Below are 25,827 nucleotides of genomic sequence, written 5' to 3' on the forward strand. Positions count from 1 at the left end.
CCCCCTTCTTCTGGCTCTCCATGCTAATCTTTGCCTCAAGAATTCTTTGCCTGAAATATTGGCAGACATTTCACACAGTTGACTAGATCTCTGTTGTCTCTGTGAAAGTGGTTTTTATTTTCGGATGTAAGGTTTTAAGTTACCTTTGGGGCAGGCTTAGGAGCATCTCCCGTTGCATGCTGGATGTGGGGGGACAGCTAACTATCTCCTTGACCAGCTCCTTTCATACCTCTCTTCCTCTACTTTAATTGCTTTAAGTCCAGTTTTGTCTCATTTTCTGCCAAATCAGATTTTCTACTTCAGAATTTGCACTCTGTAGAATTGTGGGTGCTCTTTCACACCTCGAATACACTATAGCAGGGTGGGACTGTTGTGGGTGGACACCTGTCACATGCAGAGATTCGGTGATGCCCACCTGCTGCCTTACCTGTTTCTCTCCTCTTGTTTTTATTATTGATGGTCTATCTGATGTACATCACACTTTTAACCTTCTCACTTTTACTTTTCTGAATCTGCTTACTTGAAGACATACTTTGCTCAGTAACTGTCTTCGCCCTTCATCAGGATGGCAGGGGTATTTTGCGCCATTTGATGAGCTCTGGTCTGACCTACATACTGGCCTGATTGCATACTCTTCTCTGTAAACTCTTTCTCAGCTCTTTCATCAGCATTGCCTTCAATGCCTTGGTCTTAACCACCCATATGTATTTTCATCGTCAAAACACGTACTTCATAGACATCACTAATTCCGGAATAACTATTCCAGGATTGAGGTATTGATGACCTTGCTCTTTATTCCTTTACCCTGAATCAACTAATGAACCTTGATGTTCAAGTTGATCCAACACACATTCTCTCAGGGACACATATAGGGATCTTGATGCCCATGGGAGTACCTCAACATCATGCAGATAGTTCATAGAGAAGCAAGCCAAGTGTGGACATGAATTGTCCTGTTGAAAAATAGCATGAGGATACTGTTGCGTTAGAGGTAACACATAAAGATACAGGGTGTTCGTGACTGTTGCTTTGTTCCCTCAGTCACTATCAGCTGAGTCCTAAAGATATACCCCAAGGCTCCCCACACCATGATGCCAGGAGTAACACCACTGTCCCTCTCCTAAACACTGCAGTAATGGGCCCTCTCCCCAGGTCACCGACATATTAACTGACAGTGGTCATCCAGGGTATTTGAGAACCGCATCTTACCACTGACCACAGTGCCATGCCATTCACTAATATGCCATGCTTTCCAAACATGGCACAATTCTGAACACAACCATACTCTACCAGACCTGATAACCACACTAAAAATTAACAACATTAATGCACTCTTATGGCTATTCTGTCACAAATAATTGCAATTCTAATCATTTACATACCTGCTAATGTTGTGTATGTGTACAAAGTACATTGACAGCTGACCATGTCTTCCAGGTGCTTCACTTATGTTGTCAGCCAGTGTATTTCACAAACAGCTGCAACTAGCTATGTTAATGAAATGTCAAAAATTTCACTCTTTGAAGCCTAGCTATTTACACAGAAAAGGTTATATTGGTGTGGTATTTGTCAAAAATTTAAAGTAAAAATTCCATCATATGTTTTGTGAAATGCTTTGTCTAAAAGTAAGAAGTAAAATACATCACAGAAACATTTGACATGCCTTTGAAAATGCAGAAAATGATGTAGAGCAAATGTAGTGCCAATTGAGATTTAAAGTTAAGTTTTAACTTGGGATCTTAGAATTTTAAACAGTACTAGAGGCTATTTGTCTGGTGGATTATACAGACTGTGCTGTCTCATTTGCAGTGCATGTTTTAGGGCATAATTGAAAGGTGCATCAAATGTTTCTATTTTATTTCTTACCTTTAGACAAATTTTTTCACAAAACATTTGACCAGTATCTCCCCACCCCTCCTCCATGTATTATAATGGCTGGAAAGTTATTAATATATCTACATACATACTCCGCAATTCACCATGCGTTGTGTGGCGGAGGGTACCTCGTACCACAACTAGCATCTTCTCTCCCTGTTCCACTCACAAACAGAACGAGGGAAAAATGACTGCCTATATGCCTCTGTACGAGCCCTAATCTCTCTTATATTATCTTTGTGGTCTTTCCGCGAAATGTAAGTTGTGGCAGCAAAATTGTACTGCAGTCAGCCTCAAATGCTGGCTCTCTAAATTTCCTCAGTAGCGATTCACGAAAAGAAGGCCTCCTTTCCTCCAGAGACGCCCACCCGAGTTCCTGAAGCCTTTCGGTAACACTCGTGTGATGATAAAACCTACCAGTAACAAACCTAGCAGCCCGCCTCTGAATTGCTTCTATGTCCTCCCTCAATCCGACCTGATAGGGATCCCAAACGCTCGAGCAGTACTCCAGAATAGGTCGTTTTAGTGTTTTATAAGCGGCCTCCTTTACAGATGGACCACGTCTTCCCAAAATTCTACCAATGAACCGAAGACGACTATCCGACTTCCCCACAACTGCCATTATATGCTTGTCCCACTTCATATCGCTCTGCAATGTTACGCCCAAATATTTAATCGACGTTACTGTGTCAAGCGCTACACTACTAATGGAGTATTCAAACATTAAGGGATTCTTTTTCCTATTCATCTGCAGTAATTTACATTTATCTATATTTAGAGTTACCTGCCATTCTTTACACCAATCACAAATCCTGTCTAAGTCATCTTGTATCCTCCTACAGTCACTCAACGACGACAGCTTCCCGTACACCACAGCATCATCAACAAACAGCTGCACATTGCTATCACCCTATCCAAAAGATCATTTATGTAGATAGAATACAACAGCGGACCTACCACACTTCCCTGGGGCACTCCAGATGATACCCTCACCTCCAGTGAACACTCACCATCGAGGACAATGTACTGGGTTCTGTTACTTAAGAAGTCTTCGAGCCACTCACGTACTTGGGAACCAATCCCATATGCTCGTACCTTATTTAGGAGTCTGCAGTGGGGCACCGAGTCAAACGCTTTCGGGAAGTCAAGGAATATGGCATCCGTCTGATACCCTTCATCCATGGTTCGCAAGATATCATGTGAAAAAAGGGCGAGCTGCGTTTCGCAGGAGCGATGCTTTCTAAAGCCGTGCTGATGCGTGGACAGCAACTACTCCGTCTCAAGGAAATTAATCATATTCGAACTGAGAATATGTTCGAGAATCCTGCAACAAACCGATGTCAAGGATATTGGTCTCTAATTTTGAGTATCCGTCCTTCTACCCTTCTTATATACAGGCGTCACCTGCACTTTTTCTAATCGCTCGGGACTTTACTTTGGGCAAGAGATTCGCGATAAATGCAAGCTAAGTAAGGAGCCAGTGCGGTAGAGTACTCTCTGTAAAACCGAGTTGGAATCCCATCAGGACCTGGCGATTTATTTATTTTCAACCCATTCAGCTGCTTCACAACCCCAGGGATGTCTATCACTATGTCCTCCATATGGGAATCTGTATGAGGCTCAAACGGCAGTATGTTTTTACGATCCTCCTGTGTGAAAGATTTCTCAAATGCTAAATTTAAAATTTCAGCTTTCATTTTGCTGTCTTCCATTGCCTGGCCAGACTGATCAGTGAGTGACTGGATGGAAGCCTTTGACCCGCTTACCGATGTTACGTAAGACCAGAATTTCCTTGAGTTTTCAGCAAGATCTGTTGCTAAGGTATTATGGTGGTAGTGGTTGAATGCTTCGCGCATCACTCTTTTTACAGCAGCACAAATCTCTACTAACTTTTGCCTGTCTTCATTCTCCCGATCTTTCTTGTACCGCAAGTGCAATTGTCTTTGCTTCCTGAGCATTCTCCGAATTGCGTTGTTAAACCACGGTGGGTCTTTTCCATCCGTAACCCACTTTTTCGGCACATACTTGTCCAATGCGTGATTTACAATGTGTTTAAAATTTGCCCATAATTCTTCCACGTCCATCGTACCAGAAGTAAATGAAGTCAACTCATTTACCAAGTGGGATGCTAACAACTGCTTATTTGCTCTTTCTAGTAAGAATACTCTCCTAGCGTTCTTGACCGACTTTTTAACTTTCGTAAACATAGTTGTAATGACAACATTATGATCACTAACCCCTGTTTCAACACTGACACCATTGATGAGGTCTGATCTGTTCGTGGCTACCAGATCTAAAATATTTCCTTTACGCATTGGCTGTTGATTTAGCTGCTCAAGACAGTTTTCGGATAATGTGTTCAAAAGTAATTCACACGACGGCTTGTCTGTACCACCCTCAATGAATCCATAGACATCCCAGTCTATACTAGGTAGGTTGAAGTCGCCACCGACTAATATAGCATGATCCGGATATACGTTACGATCTTGAGGCACACCTATGTTCATATGCTTTGTATTTGCCAATTATTTTAGTAAAAATTTATCAGCAGCAGACATGTAAACAGCCCCTACCTTTTGCACTCTGTTTTCCAAAAAAAGACTAGAATCACCTGTTTGCTGTTACTCTTACACCTATTGCTTCCAGCTTGTTTAGTAGTATTTTATGGTCAACAGTGCCAAAAGATTTGGACAAGTCTAAGACTATGTCTGGAATGCAGTCATCCTTGTCAAGAGTGGCAAGTACCACTTTTGTGAACATTGTAGTGACTGATACAGTACTTATTCTACTTTCGAAACCAAACTGTGCTTTGTTAAAAAGATTACGTTTATTTATGTAACTCATTAGTCCGTCTTTCATGATGGCATCAATAATTTTTGAGATTGTGGACAGTTGTGAAACTTGCCTGTAGTTTTCGTTTTCAATACTTTCTGCATCATCTCTTTCTTTAGTAAGAGCGCAACTCATGCGTGCTGCTGGTATTTTGGAAATACACCTGAATTAATGAGGTTTGTATGCTGCCTATGCACAACTTGAGATCATAGCGCGGGGCCTGATATTTGCCTGCAGACTTCTTATTTTTTAATTTTTCTATTGTTTTCATTTTCTTCCTCACCATGCTTGCTTTGTAAGTCATTGTGGATCCTACATGTGTTTTAGGAAGATTTTCTTGCAACTTACCAGCAAAACCAGAGAAACAGTCATTTACAGAGTCCTGTTGTGGTGTGCGTACTGTAAGACCTTCGGTACACACACCATCAGATTATTTGACTTGTTGTTCTATCGAAGTAGGCGAGTGTCAGCAATATATCTCGTGGTCTTATCGTGGCGTATTTATCTTGTGCCGTTAGGTCAGACGATAGAAATGCCACTTGCACACTTAGAGTAGCAGATTGACGGTGACCAACTTAAAACAGAACTTGATTAATTTTCACACACATTTATTAAAATAATAACAAGCATAAAAATAACTTAACTTGGTTCTGGATGCTATTTACAATTGACAATCTGAAGTTCCTTTGGTCTTGGCACGTTAATCTTATTCTCACATATCTCTGATACTTGACAAAGTGTCTATACATTTCTCTTCATGACTATGTACAGGAATATGATAATCTTATTAGGCGCAGACTGAAACTTGACTATAGACTGGTAGAGACTAATGCAGACTGACGAATCGGAGGTCTGTACACTCGTAATAATACCTCGAGCGTTCAGGTATCCCTGCGCGAGTGTGATCCGCAAGGAGAAAAGGTTCTACGTTAGCAGCAATCTCATTGGTTGGGTGACATATTAATACGCGGATCGGCGGAAGCAGTATTTGGTCCGTCTCTAAGACAGCGCCATCTCGTAGTGCAGAGACGGACGAGCGCTGCGCCTGCGCTGTTGTGCTTAGTGGGGCGCGCTCTATTGGGAAAGTTGTGTACACGCTGACTACGCGGAACTATGTACACAACACCCGTGAATTTTCTGTATGTTGTTATAATTGTCTGCTGTTTTCAGTTTGATATTTGATGACATCCCATTACTTTGCTTTAATTTTCTACATTATACATTATTTTGTCATTGAATGATAATATTAATATGATTAATCCTGCTGGGCCTGTTCTCAGAAGCCACAATCACTCAATACCAATACAACTACACAAAATAATCAGGAAAGCATAAGAGAAAACACAAGGTGGCACACAATGATATACAAACACAAACTCTCACATAAAATCACCAACATTTTCAAAAGACAGAGAATAAATATAGCATGCACAACAGACAGTTCTATCCAAAAATACACTCCAAAACTGACAAAAAACATAGATATATACCAGAAAACAGGTATATATAAATTACAGTGTAACACTTGTGATGTCAGATTCATAGGACAAACAGGGGAACATTTGATGTCAGATACAAAGTACACACAAGAGCCTGGAACTATGGAAAAACCACTCCACATTTGCAGAACACCTAGCAGAACACAATCACAAACCAACTACCAGAGAAGACAACATTAAAATAATTAGAATCAACAATAAAAACACCGCTTAACCCTGCAAGAAAATTACTACATACAGGAAAAAAAAGGCAGAAAAGAAAACCCTGTTGAATGATAAAGTACATATACCAAACAACTCATAGTGTACACTAACAGATAAAATAATAGAGCAATACTAAAGGACTGTAATAATAATGATAATAATAAAATCAACAACTTGCCATACAACATAAACTAATAAAACAACACGTTCCCACATACAAGTATGCACCACAAAATATACTCGAGAACGATGAATACAAATTATACTGGAACAGAACCATTATAACAGATAAAACAACACCGCATAACAAACCTGACATCATACTCACCAATAAAAAGAAGAAATTAACACAACTAATCGAAATATCCGTACCCAATACAACAAATATACAGAAGAAAACATGAGACAAAATTGAAAAATACATCCAACTGGCTGAGGAAGTCAAGGACATGTGGCATCAGGATAAAGTTGACATTATACCAATTATACTATCAACTACAGGAGTCATACCGCACAATATCCACCAGTACATCAACGCAATACAACTACATCCAAACGTATATTATACAGCTACAGAAATCTGTAATTATTGATACATGTTTAATTACCCGAAAGTTCCTATATGCAATGTAACACATACCGTACAGTTAAAAGGAAGTCACGCTTGATCAAGATCCGCGTCACTTTCCATTTTTAACCAGACATAACGTCTGAGAAAGGAAAGAAATAATAATAGTAACAACAACAGTTCAGACCTATGACCTAAGCAGTTTGATCCCTTAGAAATTCACACACAATAGCAATTCCCAACCAGCTTTCCACTAAACAAACCAAACAGGATGAGATACACAGTGAACTCTTAAGTAGTAATGCCTATAGTAGTGTTATGTCTATATTAGTGGCAGAAGACTGATAGTGCATCACAACAACAAGTGCAAACAAAATGAAAAGTGGGAAGACAAATGTTCAAAACACAAAAACATTCTTATGTTTCATAAATAAAGCGATAGTGTGACCTCCATGTGACCAGATGAGAGGAAACACCGGTGTCAACTAAAAATGGGGAGAACTGTAAGTAATCGCTTATTTACACAAAGAGCAAGAAGTGAATTGTTGTAGGATCTACAAATAATACATAGCAAAACAAAAGTGTATCATAGCTGTATCATTGTAAATCCTACCAATGAGGCCTTAAAGTGAGATAACGCCTAACGTGTCTGGGAAAATAAAACACAGTGTAGCAGGAGAAGGCATTTTTTATTTACAAGACAAATATAACCGATTGTGCCTCTAATTTAAGCCTTCTACTCAGACAGAGGACGCCAATCTGTTCTGGGAAAAATGCAGCAAATAGATAGTTTAGCATCTACTGTGTGTGAGGCTTACTATCTTCAGTATTGGAGCCATCCCACTGTAGGAACTAAAGATAGCCTGAGAATGCAGGTGGCAGGTGGCACTGAAGCAGATGTGTGTCATTATTTGCAGCAGGCTGCACCCAGTATTCTCCATAGCTGCCAACAGTGCCCTCTCCACATCTCTGAAGAGATACAGAGTAGACACTAGTCTTTCTTCGTGAACTACCTGCTATTCCCCTAAGGTGCTCCATCATGTGTGTTATTTTGAAGCTCCCAGTGTCTTCACATTACAGGAAGATTGGCTCCAGTCCCACCAGACAGGGAAAACCTTCCTGGCTCAAATGTATTTTCAGCATCATACCTATATTTAAAGTGCAAATGACCCAGCTGTGTGACAATTACTCACTTACTTGTACCAAGAGATTCACTATCCCACTACTGTTCACCATTCACACATAAGTGAATGTTGACCAGCTAGGATGAGCAAATCTATAGGTGCTGCAACATCCAGGATTCCTGCTGATACTATAGGCATCAGAGGTGCTACAGTTTCCACCTCAGGTGTCCAAATGCCACCACAGCCCAGGGCAGCAGACTGAAGTCTTGTCGACCATGGCCAAACAGCTTCCAACTGTTTCAGGGCTGTAGCCAATTGCCCTCCATATCTACGCAACAGGTGCAGTCTCTCCCCGTCATAAAACTATGTTCACCTCTACAAGAAGGAATGTAACAGTAACCCAGCAGTTCCTAGGTATAATATGGGTACTACTGCTTGCACAGGGTTATCAGTACACTACAAACTTAGCTCACCCAAGTTACTGCTTGAAATATTTAGGAACACTTACAAAAAAAGTTAAAAAAAACTCTCCCCGCCACAGGTAAATACATGGATAATATTCACTTCTTCACAGCCACACATGAGAAAGCCACTAAACAAATCATTGTATAGAAATGGAAACTGACTCTGCTGCTGCTGCTGCTGCTGCTGCTGCTGCTGGCTGATGCTCTCACCACTGTGGTTGGAGCCATGCTATTTAGCACTATCTTCACAATTTAAAGTTCTTTGTTATATGAATGACGACATTTGTTCCTTTTCTATATATTAGGAAGGTATACGCCTCTTGTGCATGTATTCACATATTCTAAGTACTTGCAAGGAGAGGTCTCCAGCAGTGGGATTTACTTTTTGAAAACATCTGTACAATGAAGTAAGATTACAACCAAGTTATCACACATCATAGTCGTTCACCCTGGTGAGCCCTCATTTGCGAGTATTTAAGGAAAACATTTTTCAGAATTTCGCTTGGTGCTCTACAGCTTCAAATATAGGGGTATTATATGGAATAATTCTGTAGCATAATTGTTAAATGTACAGCCCTTACATGCAAAAGGTTGTGTGATCGAAACTCATCAGCCGCTATGAATTCTTATATTTTTAAATCTTTATTAAAATGACCTCGATCATTAATTTCATTCAATCAGTTTGTTTAAATGTATTTTTTTATTTTTGTTTGTCACATTTAATCACTATTTCATTTCGAGATGTACATTTTTATGGTAATTTGCATCCAAACATTTAGAACATAACCTCTTATTGCACTGTGAACAGAATAATGCAGATAAAGATTTAAACGAAAGAAGGGATTATAAATGAAATGAAACTCAAGCAAAATGAGAAATAGAAATAATGACTACAATAACATTGATTGAAGAAATTAAATCGACATCAGTACATAAAAGTAATTAAAATAACACGAAGAAACATTTCAAATGGAAAAAATATTAGGAAGAAAATGAGAGCAAATGAAAGAAGTTGATTTGATGAGTAAAATGATGTGACAAAGGAACAGAAATAAAAAATATATTTAAATCAAGTAGCTGAATAAAAATAATGATTAAAGTCATTTCAATAAATATTTAAAATATAAAATTTTAAATCGCCTGAAGAGACTTGAACACGGCACCTTTTACATGTGAGGACTGTAGTTGAACTATTGTGGTACACAAACACTTTATACAATATTTTTATTTTTAGGCTGTAGAGCATCACATGAAATTCCAGACTTCTTTTTCATCAATAATTCACAAATGAGGACCCACCAGGGTGAGCAGCTGCAGGGCATTATAGCTGGGATTTTAGTCTGCATTACTGTATAAATGGCTGCAAAAAGTTGATCCCATCGCTGGGAACCTCTCCTTGTTCCTAATCTTGAGAGTACTTAGTAACCTTGTCCATGCTGTTGAAATGGACTAAGCAGTATATCACACACTGGAGTAGGGTACAAAAGTGTCTCCATTGTGTTTTTGGTTTTAGCACCAGTACATTGCTACAGAGGTACTGAGAAACTGATTTGTTCTTCACTGTTCACAATTTCTGTTAAAAAGCTGTTAAAAGCCATTTAAGCTCATTGTAATACACTGAGGTGACAAAAGGTCATAGGATACCTGCTAATATCATGTTGGATCTCCTTTTGCTGGACCCAGTGGAGCAGTTCAATGTGGCATTAACTCGACAAGCTGTTGGAAGTCCTCTGTAGAAATACTGAGCCCTTCTGCCTTCATAGCTATCCATAATTGCGAAAGTGTTGCTGGTGGATTTTTTGTGCACGATCTGACCTCTCAGTTACGCCCCATAAATGTTCGATGGGATTCATGTCGGGCAATCTGGGTGGCTCAATAATTTGCTTGCATTGTCTAGAATGTTCTTCAAACCAATCACAAACAATTGTGACATGGTGCATTGTCATCCATAAAAAAAAATTCCATCGTTGTTTGAGAACGTGAAGTTCATGAATGGCTACAAATTGTCTCAAAGTTGCTGAACGTAAGTGTTACCAGTCAATGATAGGTTCAGTTGGACCAGATGACCAAGTACATTCAATGTAAACACAGGCCACACTATTATGGAGCCACCACCAGATTGCATAGTGCCTTGTTGACAACTTGAGTCCGTGGCTTCTAGGGTCTTCACCACATTCGAACCCTACCATCAGCTCTTACCAAATGAAATAGGGACTCATCTGACCAGGCCACGATTTTCCAGTTGTTTAGGGTTCAAATGATATGGCCACGATCCCAGGAGAGGTGCTGCAGGTGATGTTGTAGTGTTAGCAAAGGCATTTGTGTTGGTTGTCTGTGGCCATTAGCACATTAACACCAAATTTCGCTGCAGTGTTCAAATGGATGTGTTCATTGTACTTCTCACATCAATTTCTGTGGTTATGTCACACAGTGTTGCTTACCTTTTAGGACTCACTGCTCTCGGTCATTAAGTGAAGGCCATCAGCCACTGTGTTGTCTGTGGTGAGAGCACACTCTTGACACCGTGGATCTCAGAATATTGAATTCCCTAAAGATTTCTGAAATGGAATGTCCCATGCTGTCCAGCTCAAATTACCATTCCGTGTCCAGAGTCTGTTAATTCTCGTCTTGCAGCCATAATGACATCAAAAACCTTTTCACATGAGTCACCTGAACACAAATGACAGGTTCACCAAAGCACTGCTCTTTTATTCCTTGTGTACGCGATACTACCGCTATTCTAAAACTGTTATTTTTTATTAATCAGAAACATCTCATTACTGAAAATTTACTTCATTAAGACTAATTGGTTCTCCTTTCTCTTTTTTCAGTGTTTTACCTACTTCTGTTCCATCTGTTGTTCGCCATTTTTTGCTGGGCGTACTGGCAGACAATATTTACAAAAATAGGCAAAGTTCCAAGTCAGGTATGTATTTTAAAGTTTACTTCAGTGATTCATGTAATGCTAATTAATCCACAAATACACAGTTTTCTGTTTGAATTTTCGTAAGTACTATGTGCATAACTTTCTTTGCCTCCTGTGTTTTCAGTTCTCAGTATCCAGAAGTCAGAAGACCTCATATTAACACTCTGATATCACTTCAGGAGTGAAGTTTTCTGCAATGATATCCTTGTATAACATAGTCTCGGTCTTCTTGTGATGCCAAATTAAAGTAAAAGCTCAAGCTTCTTACATTTACCTCCCCCATGTTCATCGAGAGCAACTGATTATCTTAACTGGTACAGGATCGCATTATATAATATATAATTGGAATGTGATTGGGTGGCAAGCATTGTAGTGAGGTAATGCTGCCAGAGATTCTGGTGATGCCTGTGATGTAGCGAATGAAGGAGTGCCGGGAATGGCAAAATAACCCTTATATACTAAATGCGCACAACTTTTTTGTTAAATAGAGGCATAACAATAACTGAAAATAAAGGCAATCTGAAAGTGTGCATCGGTGAAATCATCACCTGCTGCTGGTTAACATTCAATACTGAGTTGCTGCATCCCTTACATTGTAACATTTTTGGGTAATCCTTTGCATACTGTCAGTGAGATGGCTGAGATGTGCCACTTAAGCCTGACCCGTTAAAAGACGATGGCAATTTGAGTTCATACGGTATGTTCTCGTGGATGCCATAAAGAACACGAAGTACAGCCAACTGCAGGTGATCTCTTATGTCGGCGGTACTAATGTCATTTGGTATAGGAAGAGATTCTTTCTTGTTTTCAGCAGGTATTTGCTGTGGTAAAGAGAGCTAATCTTGACTGCATGGTGTAGATGGAGTTCACCACCTGTAGCTTTGTTGAGAGGACTGACTGCAGACCTTTAGTACAGAGCTAGGTGGAGGGTCTGAATCAGAGGCTCAGCCAGTTCTGCAGCCATGTGGGCTGCAAATTTCTTGACTGGTTCTATAGGGTGAAGAGGTGTTGGGACTCCCTTAATACATAAAGGGTGCATTACACACATGAGATGGCCACATGGAAAGCAGAGGCTGTGTGGATTTCACTGGGCTGTAGAAGGTCAAACAAAGAACAAGTGTAGACCTACAGATAATTTGTATTATAGTTGTAGGTAGTTAGTTATTTACATGATATATGGATCATTTTGCACGATGAATCATAATGATTTGGAACAAGTCATTTGACATTCACATTGCAAACTGATTTGTAAATAATGCCTACTCACCTTGTTTTTCACATTACAGTAATAGAAATTCTTCTGTGGAATTGAAGAAATTGTCAAGGAGAAACTTTTTCAATTTGTTTTCAAATTTTACTTTGTAAATTGTTGTGTCTGTCAGGAAAGGACCTGGGCTCCCAGCCCTTGTAGAAAGCACTGAAGCAGAAATCATTATAGCTACTGAAAGGGAGCTAAAGCAAAGGATAAATTCAGTGAACATTTTTATCAATGAACTATGTTCGGAAATGGTAGATTAAATTAAGATGGTGGTGACATTTTTATTGATGTTAACAGTAGTTTATCCTATAGTGAAACTGAAGTACATACTTGCTGTTTGTTAGTATGGATAGAGGTTATACTCAACAACAGGAATAAGTTAATAATTTGTTCCTTTTACTGACCTCCCAACTTGGACGATACAGTTACTGGAGGGTTCAAGGACATTTGAGTCTCATTTCATGTATAATTGTACCTGGCAATGACTTCAATCTATCTTTGATGCATTGATGAAAATACATGTTTAATGTCAGTAGTAGGCATAAAAATTTGTCCAGAATTGTTCTAAATGCTTTCTCCAAAAACCATTTTGAGCAGTTAGTTCAGGAACCCTCATGAAGGGAAAACTTTCTGGGCTACTAGCAAATATCTGAAAAAGGGACACACACACACACACACACACACACACACACACGCACACACACACACACACACACACACACACACACTATCATATGTGGTACAGTATCACACTACCAGTGGTTACAAGTGACAGAGCAGCAGTATTCTTAGGGTAGGGAGGGTAGAAACAAAAGATATTTAGGAGACAGGTTGAAAATGACATTCACTTTCATAAAACAGGCAGCCAGAAAGCAAATTTTAATATACACTGTTCGTGCAAATAGACTATAATTGAAACTGGAGATAATCAAAATATCCACGGGTGTACTGCCGGTCTACAGTGTCCAACGGGCACAATATTTCGGCGATCATACATGTCGCCATCATCAGGTGAACTGACGGACTGAGCTCCTGTGAACGTGCCGGCACGGAGATCCGTACGCTATGGCTGCTCAGAGGGAACTGGGTTCGGTAGAGATGGGGCCCCTCCACGCCCGCACCAACGTGGTGACCAAACGAAAAGTTCTACTGTCACCTCCGTAAACATGTTAGTTGTCTAGTAAGTGGATCACAGGATGCTGGGCTGTGATGTTGTCCGTGCGTCTGGGTAAGGCTACGCATTAACAGGGTCCATCAGGTGATAGATAGTGGACGAAACGCGAGTGAGGGTAGCGATTTGAAGAGCAGAGGGAAAAAAGTGCCATGGCTCGTGCCGTGGGAAAAAACCTCTGCGACAGTGGGATGGGTAGTAAGAGCAGTAGTGGCTTACTAGCTGCGATAGCTCATGCAAGGTTGGATTTGTTAGTATAGGTATCATGCATCATTACCGTGACAAGCGATGGCGATGTGCCCCAGTTGCTGCAGCTGCTACATTCCTGGAACAATCAAGATCGTTATACAGTAGTGGGAGATCGGCCATAGATCATCTCACTGTGTGGGGGATGTGTGGAGCTTGTTTGCATGCAGTATACGGTACGGCTTCCCTGTGTGGTGCCAGTTATTCGACAGTGTATGTCAGCTGGATATCCAGTAATGGCGTCTGATTAACAGGGGCTCGCCTGTGCCGTTATGTTTGCGTATGCTTGGCCATAGATTTATGTCCTTACAAGTATGTCTTTTGGTCTTTTATGTTTCCATCTATGGTTGTGGTCGTAGTTCCCCAGATTCAGAATAAACGGGTTCCGCGAATGTCTGGAGTTTCTGTATAGTCTTGTGGTGAGTTTGTGGATTACCTCCGTGAGAGTCTCAAGTCGGTATTCCCGGTGAAGGCCCGCGATGCGTGTGTATCGTGGAGCATTGCTTATGATTTTGAGTACTTTGTTTTGTATGAGCTGCAGACGGCGCAGGCGCGTAGGCGCAGCGTAGCCCCAGACAGGAGCTGTGTACGTCATCAGGGGTCGGATAAGTGTCATGTACATGGACCTCGACACCCTTCTGTTCAGTGTGCTACGCCTGTTGAACATAGGATAGAGCTGTTTGAGCCTCGCGTTAGCTCGGTTGGTCATGTGTTGTATGTGGTCCCCCCAGAGTAATTTCCGGTCCAGCCAGACACCGATGTATTTGACTTTCTCGCGGAAACGTATTGGACGTGCATGTAGAGTTATTGGTCTGCAGTAGTGGTGTTTGCGCAGTTGCTTCGGTCTTCTAGTGAACAGAACGGCTTCGCACTTGTCGACGTTTACTCTAACACGCCATTTCTCCAACCAAGGCTCGGCCACTCTGAGTGCAGTCTGTAGGCGTGACGTAATGTTTGATGGTTTCCAATCTTGCGCAAGGATGGCTGTGTCATCCGCGTAGATTGCCATCATTGTGTTGTGTGTGGTTGGGAGATCGTTTATTTAGAGGTTCAACAGTAGGGGCCCTAGGATGCTTCCCTGGGGTACTCCCGCGTGTATACCGTGTCGTGTTGATTGTTTTCCCTGCACGTCAGTGTTGAAACTCCCGTCTGTGAGGTATGAGTGTATTAGACGCAGCCAAGGTCCGTAAAAAAAATAAGGTTGACCAGTAAGCGTTCTGTCCTGCCATTGGCTGAGGCTGTGACGTCACGAAGGAACCGCCGCTGCCTCTGGAACAGCGCTACAAGACACAGCCCGCGCATTTAAGCGATGTATTTGTGAAGTGTTTGTTTCTACAGAAATAGTAAAAGGTAAATTGTTATTCTGCTATTTCTAGAAAGTTACTGCTATATTCTGTAGCTTGTCCAGCTTTAAACATACACTTCTGAGTGCTGACCTTAATAAAATCAAGCGTCTATAGATCAAACTATACAAAAATAAGTGCAAAGTACAGTTTGTTTTGCAGTACTCTACGAAGTAAACGTTCGAAATGAGCATTCAATTTTCTAACTTTGGCTCTGGGAAAAGTGTTAACTTATAGACAACTTATAGACAAGCTCTCTGTAACGCTCATTTATATTCTGTTTACATCATGTCTACAAAAACACTGTCGTTTTCACTCAAGAAATTATGCAATTGCCTTATTTGTAGGAAGCATTTGAATTACCTACCTGAACTGACACACACACACACACACACACACACACACACACACACACACACATTCTTAATTTTCTCACACTTCAAGCCTTTGGCTTATATTTTTATCAAGGTGGATGTATAATGTTTGCCCTAGTTGTTAAAATTCACTTATATAAAAGGGCATTGAATCAAAAAAAGTGCTGCAAAATACGATTTACAGGAAATAGTGGTAAATTAACTTACAGAGTCCGCCGTTCAGCAAAGTTGGTATGTAGTGTGGGAAACAATAAGCCAATTCTTGGCACTGTCAGTGTAGTCTTGCTAGTTGTGAAACAAACACAGTCAGAGGACCTTCACTTCTATCACTAAGTTTATATATTATTTAACTTTCACAAATATTGTTTATTTACATTCTAAAGCGATGACAAATACCACTTCCTTGCTTTCCGTTGCTGAGCGGCAACTGCTTTCTTCGACTTGTCCTTTGCAGACAGCCAACGCAGTCGGATAAATGTTGTCGTCCTAGCGTAAATCTTAATGATTTCTGGGTGAATAGTGGAGAATCGCTCGGTAAGTATAGCGCACAGGTTCTTGATGACACCAGTTTCTCTGGACAAACTGTCGTGACCATGGATCTGGGCAAAAATTAATTCAAATTTGCTAATTGTTTCGAGCCACGTTTCTGAAGGCACAAGCAAACCCCCACGAGAAACCATGCCCAGCCATCCTCTCGATGTCTCCTCAGGCAGTGTCAGTAACTCTCCAGTGGGTGTGGCCAGTGATCTGTCATACTGTCTGCATCGATAAGCTACATATCCAGCAAGATATTTAAATCCTTCAGTGCTACAATCAGAAGCCAGTGACATTGGAGGCACATCGGATTTTCCTATTCCAAAATCTAAATCTTATATCTCCTTCTCTCCTTCAACCATTGCCAACTCCTCAGACATATCAGGCAGGATATTGCCAAAAACAATTGCAGTCACGAATCTTCCTTCTTCATCTGGCTCAACAGACGATCCGTTTGCTCCCAACAACAACAGTCTTATCCGGCTCTTTACCTCGAATGGCGATGGATGATCATAAAAATGTCTACAAAGATAACCAAACGGAAACGACAACACGCATGAAACACAACACGGACGAACCACGACAACACAAAGCTCAGACGTACACTTCGCGCGCGCCAAGAGCTGTTCCTCAATGACGTCATGCGCAGAACGTCAGAAATGGGTTTGCTTCTGCGCAGCAGTTACTGCTCCCTCGTGAGACGCAGCAGCCCGTCGGGGAATCCCGCGTCGCTGAGTTTGCGGATGAGGCCGTTGTGCCATAGACGGTCGAAAGCATTTTCGATGTCCAGGAACACTGCCCCTGTAGCTTTGTTTATGTTGAAGCCATGTGTTTTATGTTCAACGACCCATAGGAGTTGTTGTGTTGTGGAGTGGTGATTCCTGAAGCCGAATTGCTCCGGTCTGAGGATGTCATTTGTTATGCAGTGCCTAGTGATGCGTTTGAGAATCACCTTCTCAACAATCTTATTAAGCGAGCTCAGAAGGCTGATGGGTCGGTAATTTTGTGAGAGGCTGTGGTCTTTCCCCGGCTTCCTGAACATCAGGACCTTGGCCGTCTTCCAAAAGGCGGGGAAGTGTTGGTGTTTTAGTATGGCATTCATTATGTGTGTTAGGTATTCAGTTGCTTTATCCGTGAACTCCTGGAGGACAGGGTTTTGAATGCCATCATGACCAGGGGCTTTCCTAGCAGCGGAGTGCATTACAGCCCAGGAGACTTCGGCTGTGCTAGCATGTCGAATGTCGTCGCGCGATGGTTGGGCTAGAATGCGTGTAACCTCTTGGTCAGTAGCAAGTGTGAACACTGGATCTGATGGTACAAGGTTCGGTGTGAATGATGCTGCGAGTGTTCGAGCCATTAGTTCTGCTTTCTCTTCCGCTGAGTATACAGGTCCGTCAGGCCCTTGAAGCGTTCGGGTGTATATTTTCTCTCTGGTGAAGTGTCGGGCTAGTTGCCACACGCCAGGTCGTGCGGTGTCCAGCCCTTCGAGTTTTTGATTCCACTGTTGTGTTCTATGTGTTTGTATTTTATCGTGTATGATGCCCTGTAGTCTGTTAATGTGCCGTTTGAAGTACGGACGCCTGGTGCGCTGCCATTGTCTCCTGAGGCGATTCCTGATTGAGATTAGGCCCAGGATTTCCTGGGGCAGGGCCGCACTGCGTTGTTGTGAGGTGCGATCAGGTATGGTGCCTGCCATTGCGTCCCGGACGGCGTTAGTGAGGGTTTCTACTGCGCCGTCAATTTGTCCTGTTTCGTTAATTTCGTGTATAGGTGGGATGTGGCTATCAAGCGTTTGCTTGAACAATGTCCAATTTGCACGCCCGTAGTCCACCATCTTGCGTTGTTCCGTGTGCTGCAGTGTTTCCTCAATGTATAGTATTACAGGTTGGTGGTTTGAGGGCAGATCGTTTTCAACGGCAACGTTGAGTGTCGCTGTAATGCCCTTGATGAGGGCCATGTCTATCACGTCTGGCCTGTGTCCCCTCTGATAGGGAATGTGCGTCGGTTCTGTCGGCGCTAGTATAATGTAGTTTCTGCCTAGCGAATGTTCGTACAGTTTTTTGCCGTTGGGATTTCGTATGCGTGAATTCCATTCTGGGTGTTTTGCGTTCAGATCTCCAGCGACTATTACTCGCGGTGAGATGTTGAGTAATGTGCTGATATCGCGTGTTGAGATGCCTACAGGGCTGTTGCATACCGATATCAGTGTGGTGTAGGCTCCGTTGAACTTGACTCTGACGGCCGTAGCCTCGATTTTTTCCAGTTCAGGGAGCTCTATGTTTGTGTGCTCAATGTCTTTGTGTATGACGATTGCAGTTCCACCTGCCACGGCGTCGCCCGGTCGGTCGGTACGATAGACACAATAGCCAGGAAAGTTTAATTGTTTGTGCGGTTTAAGTTTAGTCTCGCTCAGTAGCACGACAAGGATTCCCTTGCGCTCCATGAACGCGGCAAATTCTGCCCTTTTGTTGTGGATCGAGTCTGCATTCCAGAACAGGATCTGTGATAGTGTATGCGTGTCTGCTTTATGGGCCGGGTGTGGCATATTATTCATATAAGAGTGTGAAAGAGTGTTGTGATGGCAGTGTGTATGACATCCCAGTATTGCCTGGGTTCGGCGCTCATGAGCTGGGTGATGAGTGTAGTGACGGCCGTCAGCACCTTGGTAAGGATTTGAACGGTCGTGTGTCGGGGGAATAGTGTTTCCAGTATTCCCCCAGGTGGTGTGTTGGTGTTGGGTGTAGCAGCCTGAGGTGCTGTTGTGGAGTTAGCGGCCGCTTGTGCGGGTATTGGTGTGTTGTTAGGAGCGGCATTTGTGCTTTGTGACAGAGGTTGTGGCGCCTGGGTTCGGTCGCTGCTGCTCTCATCCGTTACTTTCCCCTCTTTGGGGAAGTGTGACGGGGAGTCTGTAGCCTTTCGGCTTTTACTCCCCTGTGAACGTGTGAGTGTGATTTTTCTATAGTTTTTGGTGTCTGTGATGATTGTTGTGAGTGTGTCTGGTACTTGCCTGAGGTAGGCGAGAAATTTGGTGTTATATGGGAAGGAACAGGATGATGGATTGGGTGTTAGGATTTTCTCTTCGACTTAGTCGTCGAAGATCGTCATAGGGCGCTTGTGCTTATCGCGGGACATGTCATACCGACCTAGGGAGTGGATGAGTGCGTTTCCGGATCTGGAAGAACCCTCATAGAAGGCCCTTGCCAGATCGTGGAAACGCTCTCTCAGGAGTGGGATTTCGGCTGCGGCGTGCAAATCGTCTGTGGGGAAACCAAGAGGTAGGTGCAGTGCCCTTCTGAGGGCGCGGTTCTGCAGTCTCTGGAGTTTGTCCAGATGCTGCTTTGCCGCGTATCCCCAGACAGGGCACGCATACTCCATTACTGGCCGGATCAGGGCCTGGTACACATTTACTGCTACTGGGCAGGGAAGGGAGCTGGTTGTGTTCAGGATAGGGTATAGGATGGACATTCTGGCGCAGGCCTTCCTGTGGACCTCGTCTATGTGGGGTTTCCACGTAAGACGAGAGTCCAAGGTTACGCCAAGGTACTTGGCGGTTCTGCGCCAGGGGAGTTGGGTTCCATTTAGGTGAAGGTGGAGGGGGGGACGTTGAGGAGGTTCGCGCCTTCCGAGCCTGCGGGTAATCAGCATTGCCTGCGTTTTCTCAGAGTTGATGGTGATGCGCTAGCGACGGGCCCAAGTTTCTGTGTCATCTAAAACCTTTTGTAGCCTACGGATGACCAGGTCCTTGTTCGCGTTTCTCGTGTAGAAGGCTGTATCGTCAGCGTACTGTGCAGTGTGCACCAGGGGGGCCGTTGGAGTGTCCGCAGTGTACAAACTACAATACGGGCCCCAGGACCGATCCCTGTGGCACCCCAGCACGAATACGCCTTCTGGTGGAGGTGGCAGTTTCTACTTTGACGGAGAAAGTCCTATTCGTGAGATAGCTCTTGATCAGCTGAACTATGCTCCCGGGAAACCCTTGAGTGTACAACTTGTAGAGTAGCCCTCTATGCCATACTGAATCAAAGGCTTTGGCTACGTCTAGTAGCACTATCCCGCAGTAGCCTCTGTGGTTGAAGCCCTCTGTAGCTGCTTCAACCATTATCATGACCTGTTGAGGGGCAGAGTGGTTCTGTCGGAACCCAAATTGGAAATCCGGCAGAATTTGCTCTCTGGTAATATGTTCTTGTATGGGTCTTAGCAGGAGGCGCTCATAGATCTTGCTGAGAGTTGGCAAGAGGCTAATCGGCCTGTAGTGCTGCGGGAATAGAGGGTCTTTCCCTGGTTTGTGTATCGCGACCACTTCCGCATGTTTCCAGCAAGCTGGGAAAACACGGGATTGAGTAATCTCGTTGAGGACGTTCGCGAGGTGTGTGATTGCTGTGGGTGGGAGATTTTTGACTAACTGATTAGTGACACTGTCATGCCCTGGTGCCTTTTTTGTAGGGAGGGACCTGATTACTCTTGCCACGTCCTCGGGGGCAAAAAGTATGGGTCCGTCCTCTGGGTCCTCCTCGGCATTGAGGAAGACAGTCAGTTGACGACTGACTACCTGTTCATGCTCTTCATCCTGGGGTTCTTCCGCTTGGAACTGCTTCTCGAAGGAGTCGGCGAGGGCGTTGGCCTTTCCAGCATGGCTGTAGACCAGTCCCCGCTCGCCATGCAGTGGCGGCATCCTAGCGCGTCGTTTTGTAAACTGTTTGGTCGCTTGCCATAGTGTATGATCGTCTACTTTGAGAGCTGTGAGGCGGTTTTGCCATTGCTGGTTTCTGTGCTCATTAAGCGCTACCTTCAGTTCTCTCTGTAGACGATTGAGCAGCCTCCTGGTGGCCTGATTTCTGGTGATCTTCCACTCTTTTGCCACTCTGTTCTTATGTCGAATTTGAGCTAGCAAGTGTTCCGGGAGCTGTATTTTCGGCGGTGGGCCATCCCTTTGTGGAGGGGTGGCTTCTTCCGCTGCCTGCAAGATGGTGCCTGTTAGGTCTTGTAGCGCTTGTTCTACTGTTTCGGCAGTAGGTGGCGGAGCGCGAGCGATATCAGAGGCGACAGTTTCTTGGTATCGCTCCCAGTCTGTACGTTTGTACGACGTCTGGTACCGTGGGAGTGCTACCCATTCTCCCACATCGACCTCCAGAATCACTGGGTTGTGGTCGGAGGACATTCTGTTGATTGTCCTTGCGGCCACAAACCCTGCGATCCTCCTAGTGAGAGCTATATCTGTCACGTCGGGCCTGCCTCCATTTTTTGGAAAATGTGTAGGCTCGACTGGACCCCATGTTTCGAAGTGGTGGGTGCGCGATAGTTGTTGCAGTTTGGCGCCTGCTCTGGAGGTTACTCTAGAATTCTAATCAGGATGTTTGGCATTGAAGTCTCCCCCTATTATGAGTTTGCCTTCAATTTGCCCTAGAGCAGCTATGTCTCCCTCATCTATCTGGTCATGTGGTGGTCGGTAGACTGCAACAATTGTTAGGGGTCCAGTGGCAGTGGTTACTTCCACCGCCACTGCTTCGATTTTGTTGGTAGCTGGTAAGAATACCTGGTGGTGGGGGATGCCTCTTTTTACATATATGGCCACTCCTCCGCCTTGGGTTGGCCTGTCTTTACGGTAGCTAACGTAGTTGGGAACTGTCGCTTTTATTCCCAGTTTTAGGTGGGTTTCCCCCATCACGCATATGTCGATGGAGAACTCCTTCATGAGTTCTCTGAACTCGACCTCTTGATTAACAATGCCGTCTGCGTTAAAGACGCACATTGTCAGGCCTTGGATATTCGGTCGTCTATTCATGATGGGGTTTTGATACTACTGAGGAAGTCGCAGAGGGGAGCGACTGCTGGACTGTTGCCTGAAGGGCGACGAGGATCTGTGTGTTCTGCTTCTGGGCTTCCCTGAATTCCTTCATCATTTCCATGACGAGGTTCATGGTCTGCACCATTACGCCTAACAACTGATCCATGGGGGGGGGGGGGGGGGGAGTGTGTGTGGGGTTCCCTAGAGCTACCTCCGTCATGGTGGACCTGGTCGTTGTTGCTATGTGTTTCCCGGTGTTGTTCTCGTGATAGTGTCTGGTGTTGTGATGATTGGGCCACACTTTCATGGTTCCTCGGAGGAGAAACCACTTCCGCATAAGTCGCCCTCGGTGTGTGCGGCCTTGGTTTTACCCAGGCCTTGTCCGTGTGTGTTGTCATGTTTTGTTTTCTTGTATGTCTGGGTGGGTTTATGGTGTTCTGTTTGTGTGTGTGTGGGGGGGGGCGGCCTTTGCCTGTTGTGTGTGTCGTTTGTGGACCTCACAACCTTGGTAACCCGCTGTGTGGTTTTTGCCACACAGCGCGCACCTTATTTGTGGGTCCGTGTGTAGAAGTGTGCATGTTCTTGTGTCGTGGGCCTCGGCGCACTTCCTGCACCTTACTGGCATGGTGCAGTAGGCGGCGATGTGATTCAGGCCCTGACACCTGAAGCACTGCACCGTCTTGTTCTTACGGCGCAGCGGTTCAGTGGTGACAGGCACAGCCAAAACCATTTTTATCTCCCTTTTGTTCTGGGGGGTGTCCGGGAGTGTGGCCTGGTATAGTGGCCACTTACTGTTGATGTTGCCCATCTGCTGGACCGCCTTGACGACGTACCCCTGGGCAGTCAAATCTGTTTTGACTGCCTGGGGCGACACTCGTCTTGGGAGGTCTCTTATCACTATGTTTCTGTTTCTTGTTTTAGTTGGGGGGAACGTGTAGTGAGGTATGTTTTATGTGTTGAATAGTGTTTTGACTGTGTTGTAGTGTTCGAGTGTGTGTACTGTGACTTTAATTTTGTCTCCACCGGCGGGTTTTGCCTGGAAACTGCCTCCCCCGATTTCTGTCTTGAGCAACTCAAAGAGCTCCTCGTAGTTTTGAGGAAACTCTGCGACAATCGGGGGGGAGGTGGTGGGCGACTTGGTTCTGTGTTTGTGTTGTGTTTTCTGTTGTCTCTGGCTCATCAGCAACTGCCTGAAATCTGTTCGGGGTGGGTGCCACTCCCCGGGCTGGCGGAAGCTTCGGCTGGCGAAACGTTTTCTTCGCCAGCACGAAACCATCCGAATCCTGTCCAGTTACGCGGTTCCCTTCCAGTGCCGGTATTTCCTGGTCCCCTCCCAGTGCGACGACAGATGCTGTCGGGGGCGCTGGCTCCTCAGAGGGTGTGGAAGTGGTTGGGGTTGGGGTGGTGGATTTCTTCTTCCCCTTGGAGTGCTTCTCCTTCCTGTCCTTCCTTACACGCCGCTGGTTGGATGTGGTGGACTTGAGTGGGGGGGATTTAAGGTATTTGGAGCGGGTGGAGGACTGAGACGAGGGGGTGGGTTTGGGGAGGATTTTGGTTGGCAGACGGGTCATCTGCTTGCCATTCTTCATGGACGCAATGTACTCGGGAAGTGTGCCGGTGGCGTTGGCAAGCAGGAGCGGATTTAGGACGAGGTTAGGAGGGGCAGGATCGCAAGTACTGACTATGTATTTCGTTGTCGCCGTACTGTGTATGACTGCGTTACTTGGTGTGTTTCTCGCCATGTCAGGAGCGGAAAGTGGGGCTGCATTGCTGGCCCTATTTTCCTGGTGGACGCGGAGGTCTGATCGGCGGCGGCGGAAACCTTCTCTGCGGTTCCGCGGCCTGCTCCCAGGTCCTAGCCCACATTTTCCCTAACCTTGGGGTGGAGGGGGAGGGGGGGGGGGCAGAGCCTAGCTCTGCGGCAGCTGGGGCGCTCGAAACGGCCGGAGACGCGGCCCGCGGCAACAAGAAGACGCGCCTTTTGTCGACAGCGGAAGACCGCTTCGACCTCAAGGCATCACCTGCACAAGACATTTCCGCAGCGGCAAAAAGCACGACAATGCTACTCTAATTACTTCCTGAGGTTGCTTTGCCCTCAGATGATACTGAGCGCCAAACTGTGTTTTAACAAAATCTCAGTTGGCCACTCCTGCGTCCTTGGTATGCGTAAGTTTCAAAGCTTTACGCACCCTCGAGACGTAACCCGCAAGCAGGTCCCTATGGCTCGGTGTAGTATCGTAAGCGCTCCTGCAGCTCCGCACGCAACTGGCACCGAGCGACTGGGTTCGGTCGCGGCGGCGGCCGATTTAAATACCCTCCGCCCGCGACGCGCTCCCTCCGCCGTCCGCGCCCCGCGCCACGGTCGCGCGGTGGAACAGATTGCGACGGCGTCTGAGATGACGTCGGAGTGATGGCTCTGTCCGCCGTGGTCGTCACAACTATACGTTTGCTCGATTTACTCTTGATTAACCCAATCGCTGGTTCCCAAGCCTCGCTAAGATTATAGCCACAGTCACGGTTTATGAGGTCGTTCAAAATGGTTCAAATGGCTCTGAGCACTATGGGACTTAACTTCTAAGGTCATCAGTCCCCTAGAACTTAGAACTACTTAAACCTAACTAACCTAAGGACATCACACACATCCATGCCCGAGGCAGGATTCGAACCTGCGACCGTAGCGGCCACGCGGTTCCAGACTGTAGCGCCTTTAACCGCTTGGCCACACTGGCCGGCTATGAGGTCGTCATTGGTGCGAATTTCGATGGCCTCTCTAACAACGCTGTCCCAGTATCTCGACGTCTGTACCAGAATCCTCGTGCGTGCATACTCCATAGCGTGATTTTCCGACAAACAGTGTTCAGCGACTGCCGACTTGCTCGGATTCATCAGTCGAGTGTGCCTCTGGTGTTCACGGCATCGATCCTCGACGGTACGCATCGTCTGACCAATATACGACTTGCCACATTGACACGGAATCTGGTACACGCCGGCCTTCCTCAAACCGAGGTCATCTTTGGCGCTCCCCACCAGTGCACGAGTTTTATTCGGAGGACAAAACACAGTTCCGACCCGGTGTTTCTTCAAAATGCGGTCGATTTTCCCCGAGAGTGCGCCTGTATATGGAATAAACGCAGTGCCTACCTCCTCCCTCGTAATTTCATCCATCTCCATAGGTTGTGCTGTAGTGGTTGGGCGGAGAGCACGTTGAATCTGCCACTCGTTCGAAATACAGTTCTCAGATGTTCCAATTCCTGGGGTAGACTCTCTGCGTCAGAGATAGTGCGCGCCCTATGTACTAGAGTTTTAAGTACCCCATTCCTTTGTGAAGGGTGGTGGGAACTGTCTGCGTGCGAATACAGATCCGTGTGCGTTGCCTTCCGACACACTCCATGACCTAGGGTGCCGTCAGCCCTTCTCTTGACCAAGACGTCAAGGAAAGGTAATTTACCCTCCGTTTCAGTCTCCATAGTGAATTTGATGTTGGGATGTATGGAGTTTAGATGTGTAAGGAAGTCAAGGAGTTTATCCATACCATGTGGCCAGATGACGAACGTGTCGTCCACGTAACGGAAAAAGCAAGTAGGTTTCCATTCGGATGACGACAGGGCTTCCTCCTCGAAGTTC

General features: G+C 44.8%; 1 protein-coding gene across 7 annotated transcripts in view; it reads left to right on the forward strand.

Moving 5' to 3' along the window:
• Positions 1 to 25,827, forward strand: part of LOC126248810 (palmitoyltransferase ZDHHC20-B-like) — a 344,143-nt gene that overhangs the window by 165,728 nt on the left and 152,588 nt on the right. For all 7 annotated transcript variants that reach the window (XM_049950220.1, XM_049950216.1, XM_049950217.1 and 4 more), the window contains one exon: positions 11,398 to 11,492. In XM_049950220.1, the coding sequence (XP_049806177.1) occupies positions 11,398 to 11,492 (95 nt within the window). The remainder of the gene's footprint in view (positions 1 to 11,397; positions 11,493 to 25,827) is intronic.

This window comes from Schistocerca nitens, chromosome 3 (assembly GCF_023898315.1).
Source record: "Schistocerca nitens isolate TAMUIC-IGC-003100 chromosome 3, iqSchNite1.1, whole genome shotgun sequence".
In the NCBI taxonomy this organism is placed as follows: Eukaryota; Metazoa; Arthropoda; class Insecta; order Orthoptera; family Acrididae; genus Schistocerca; species Schistocerca nitens.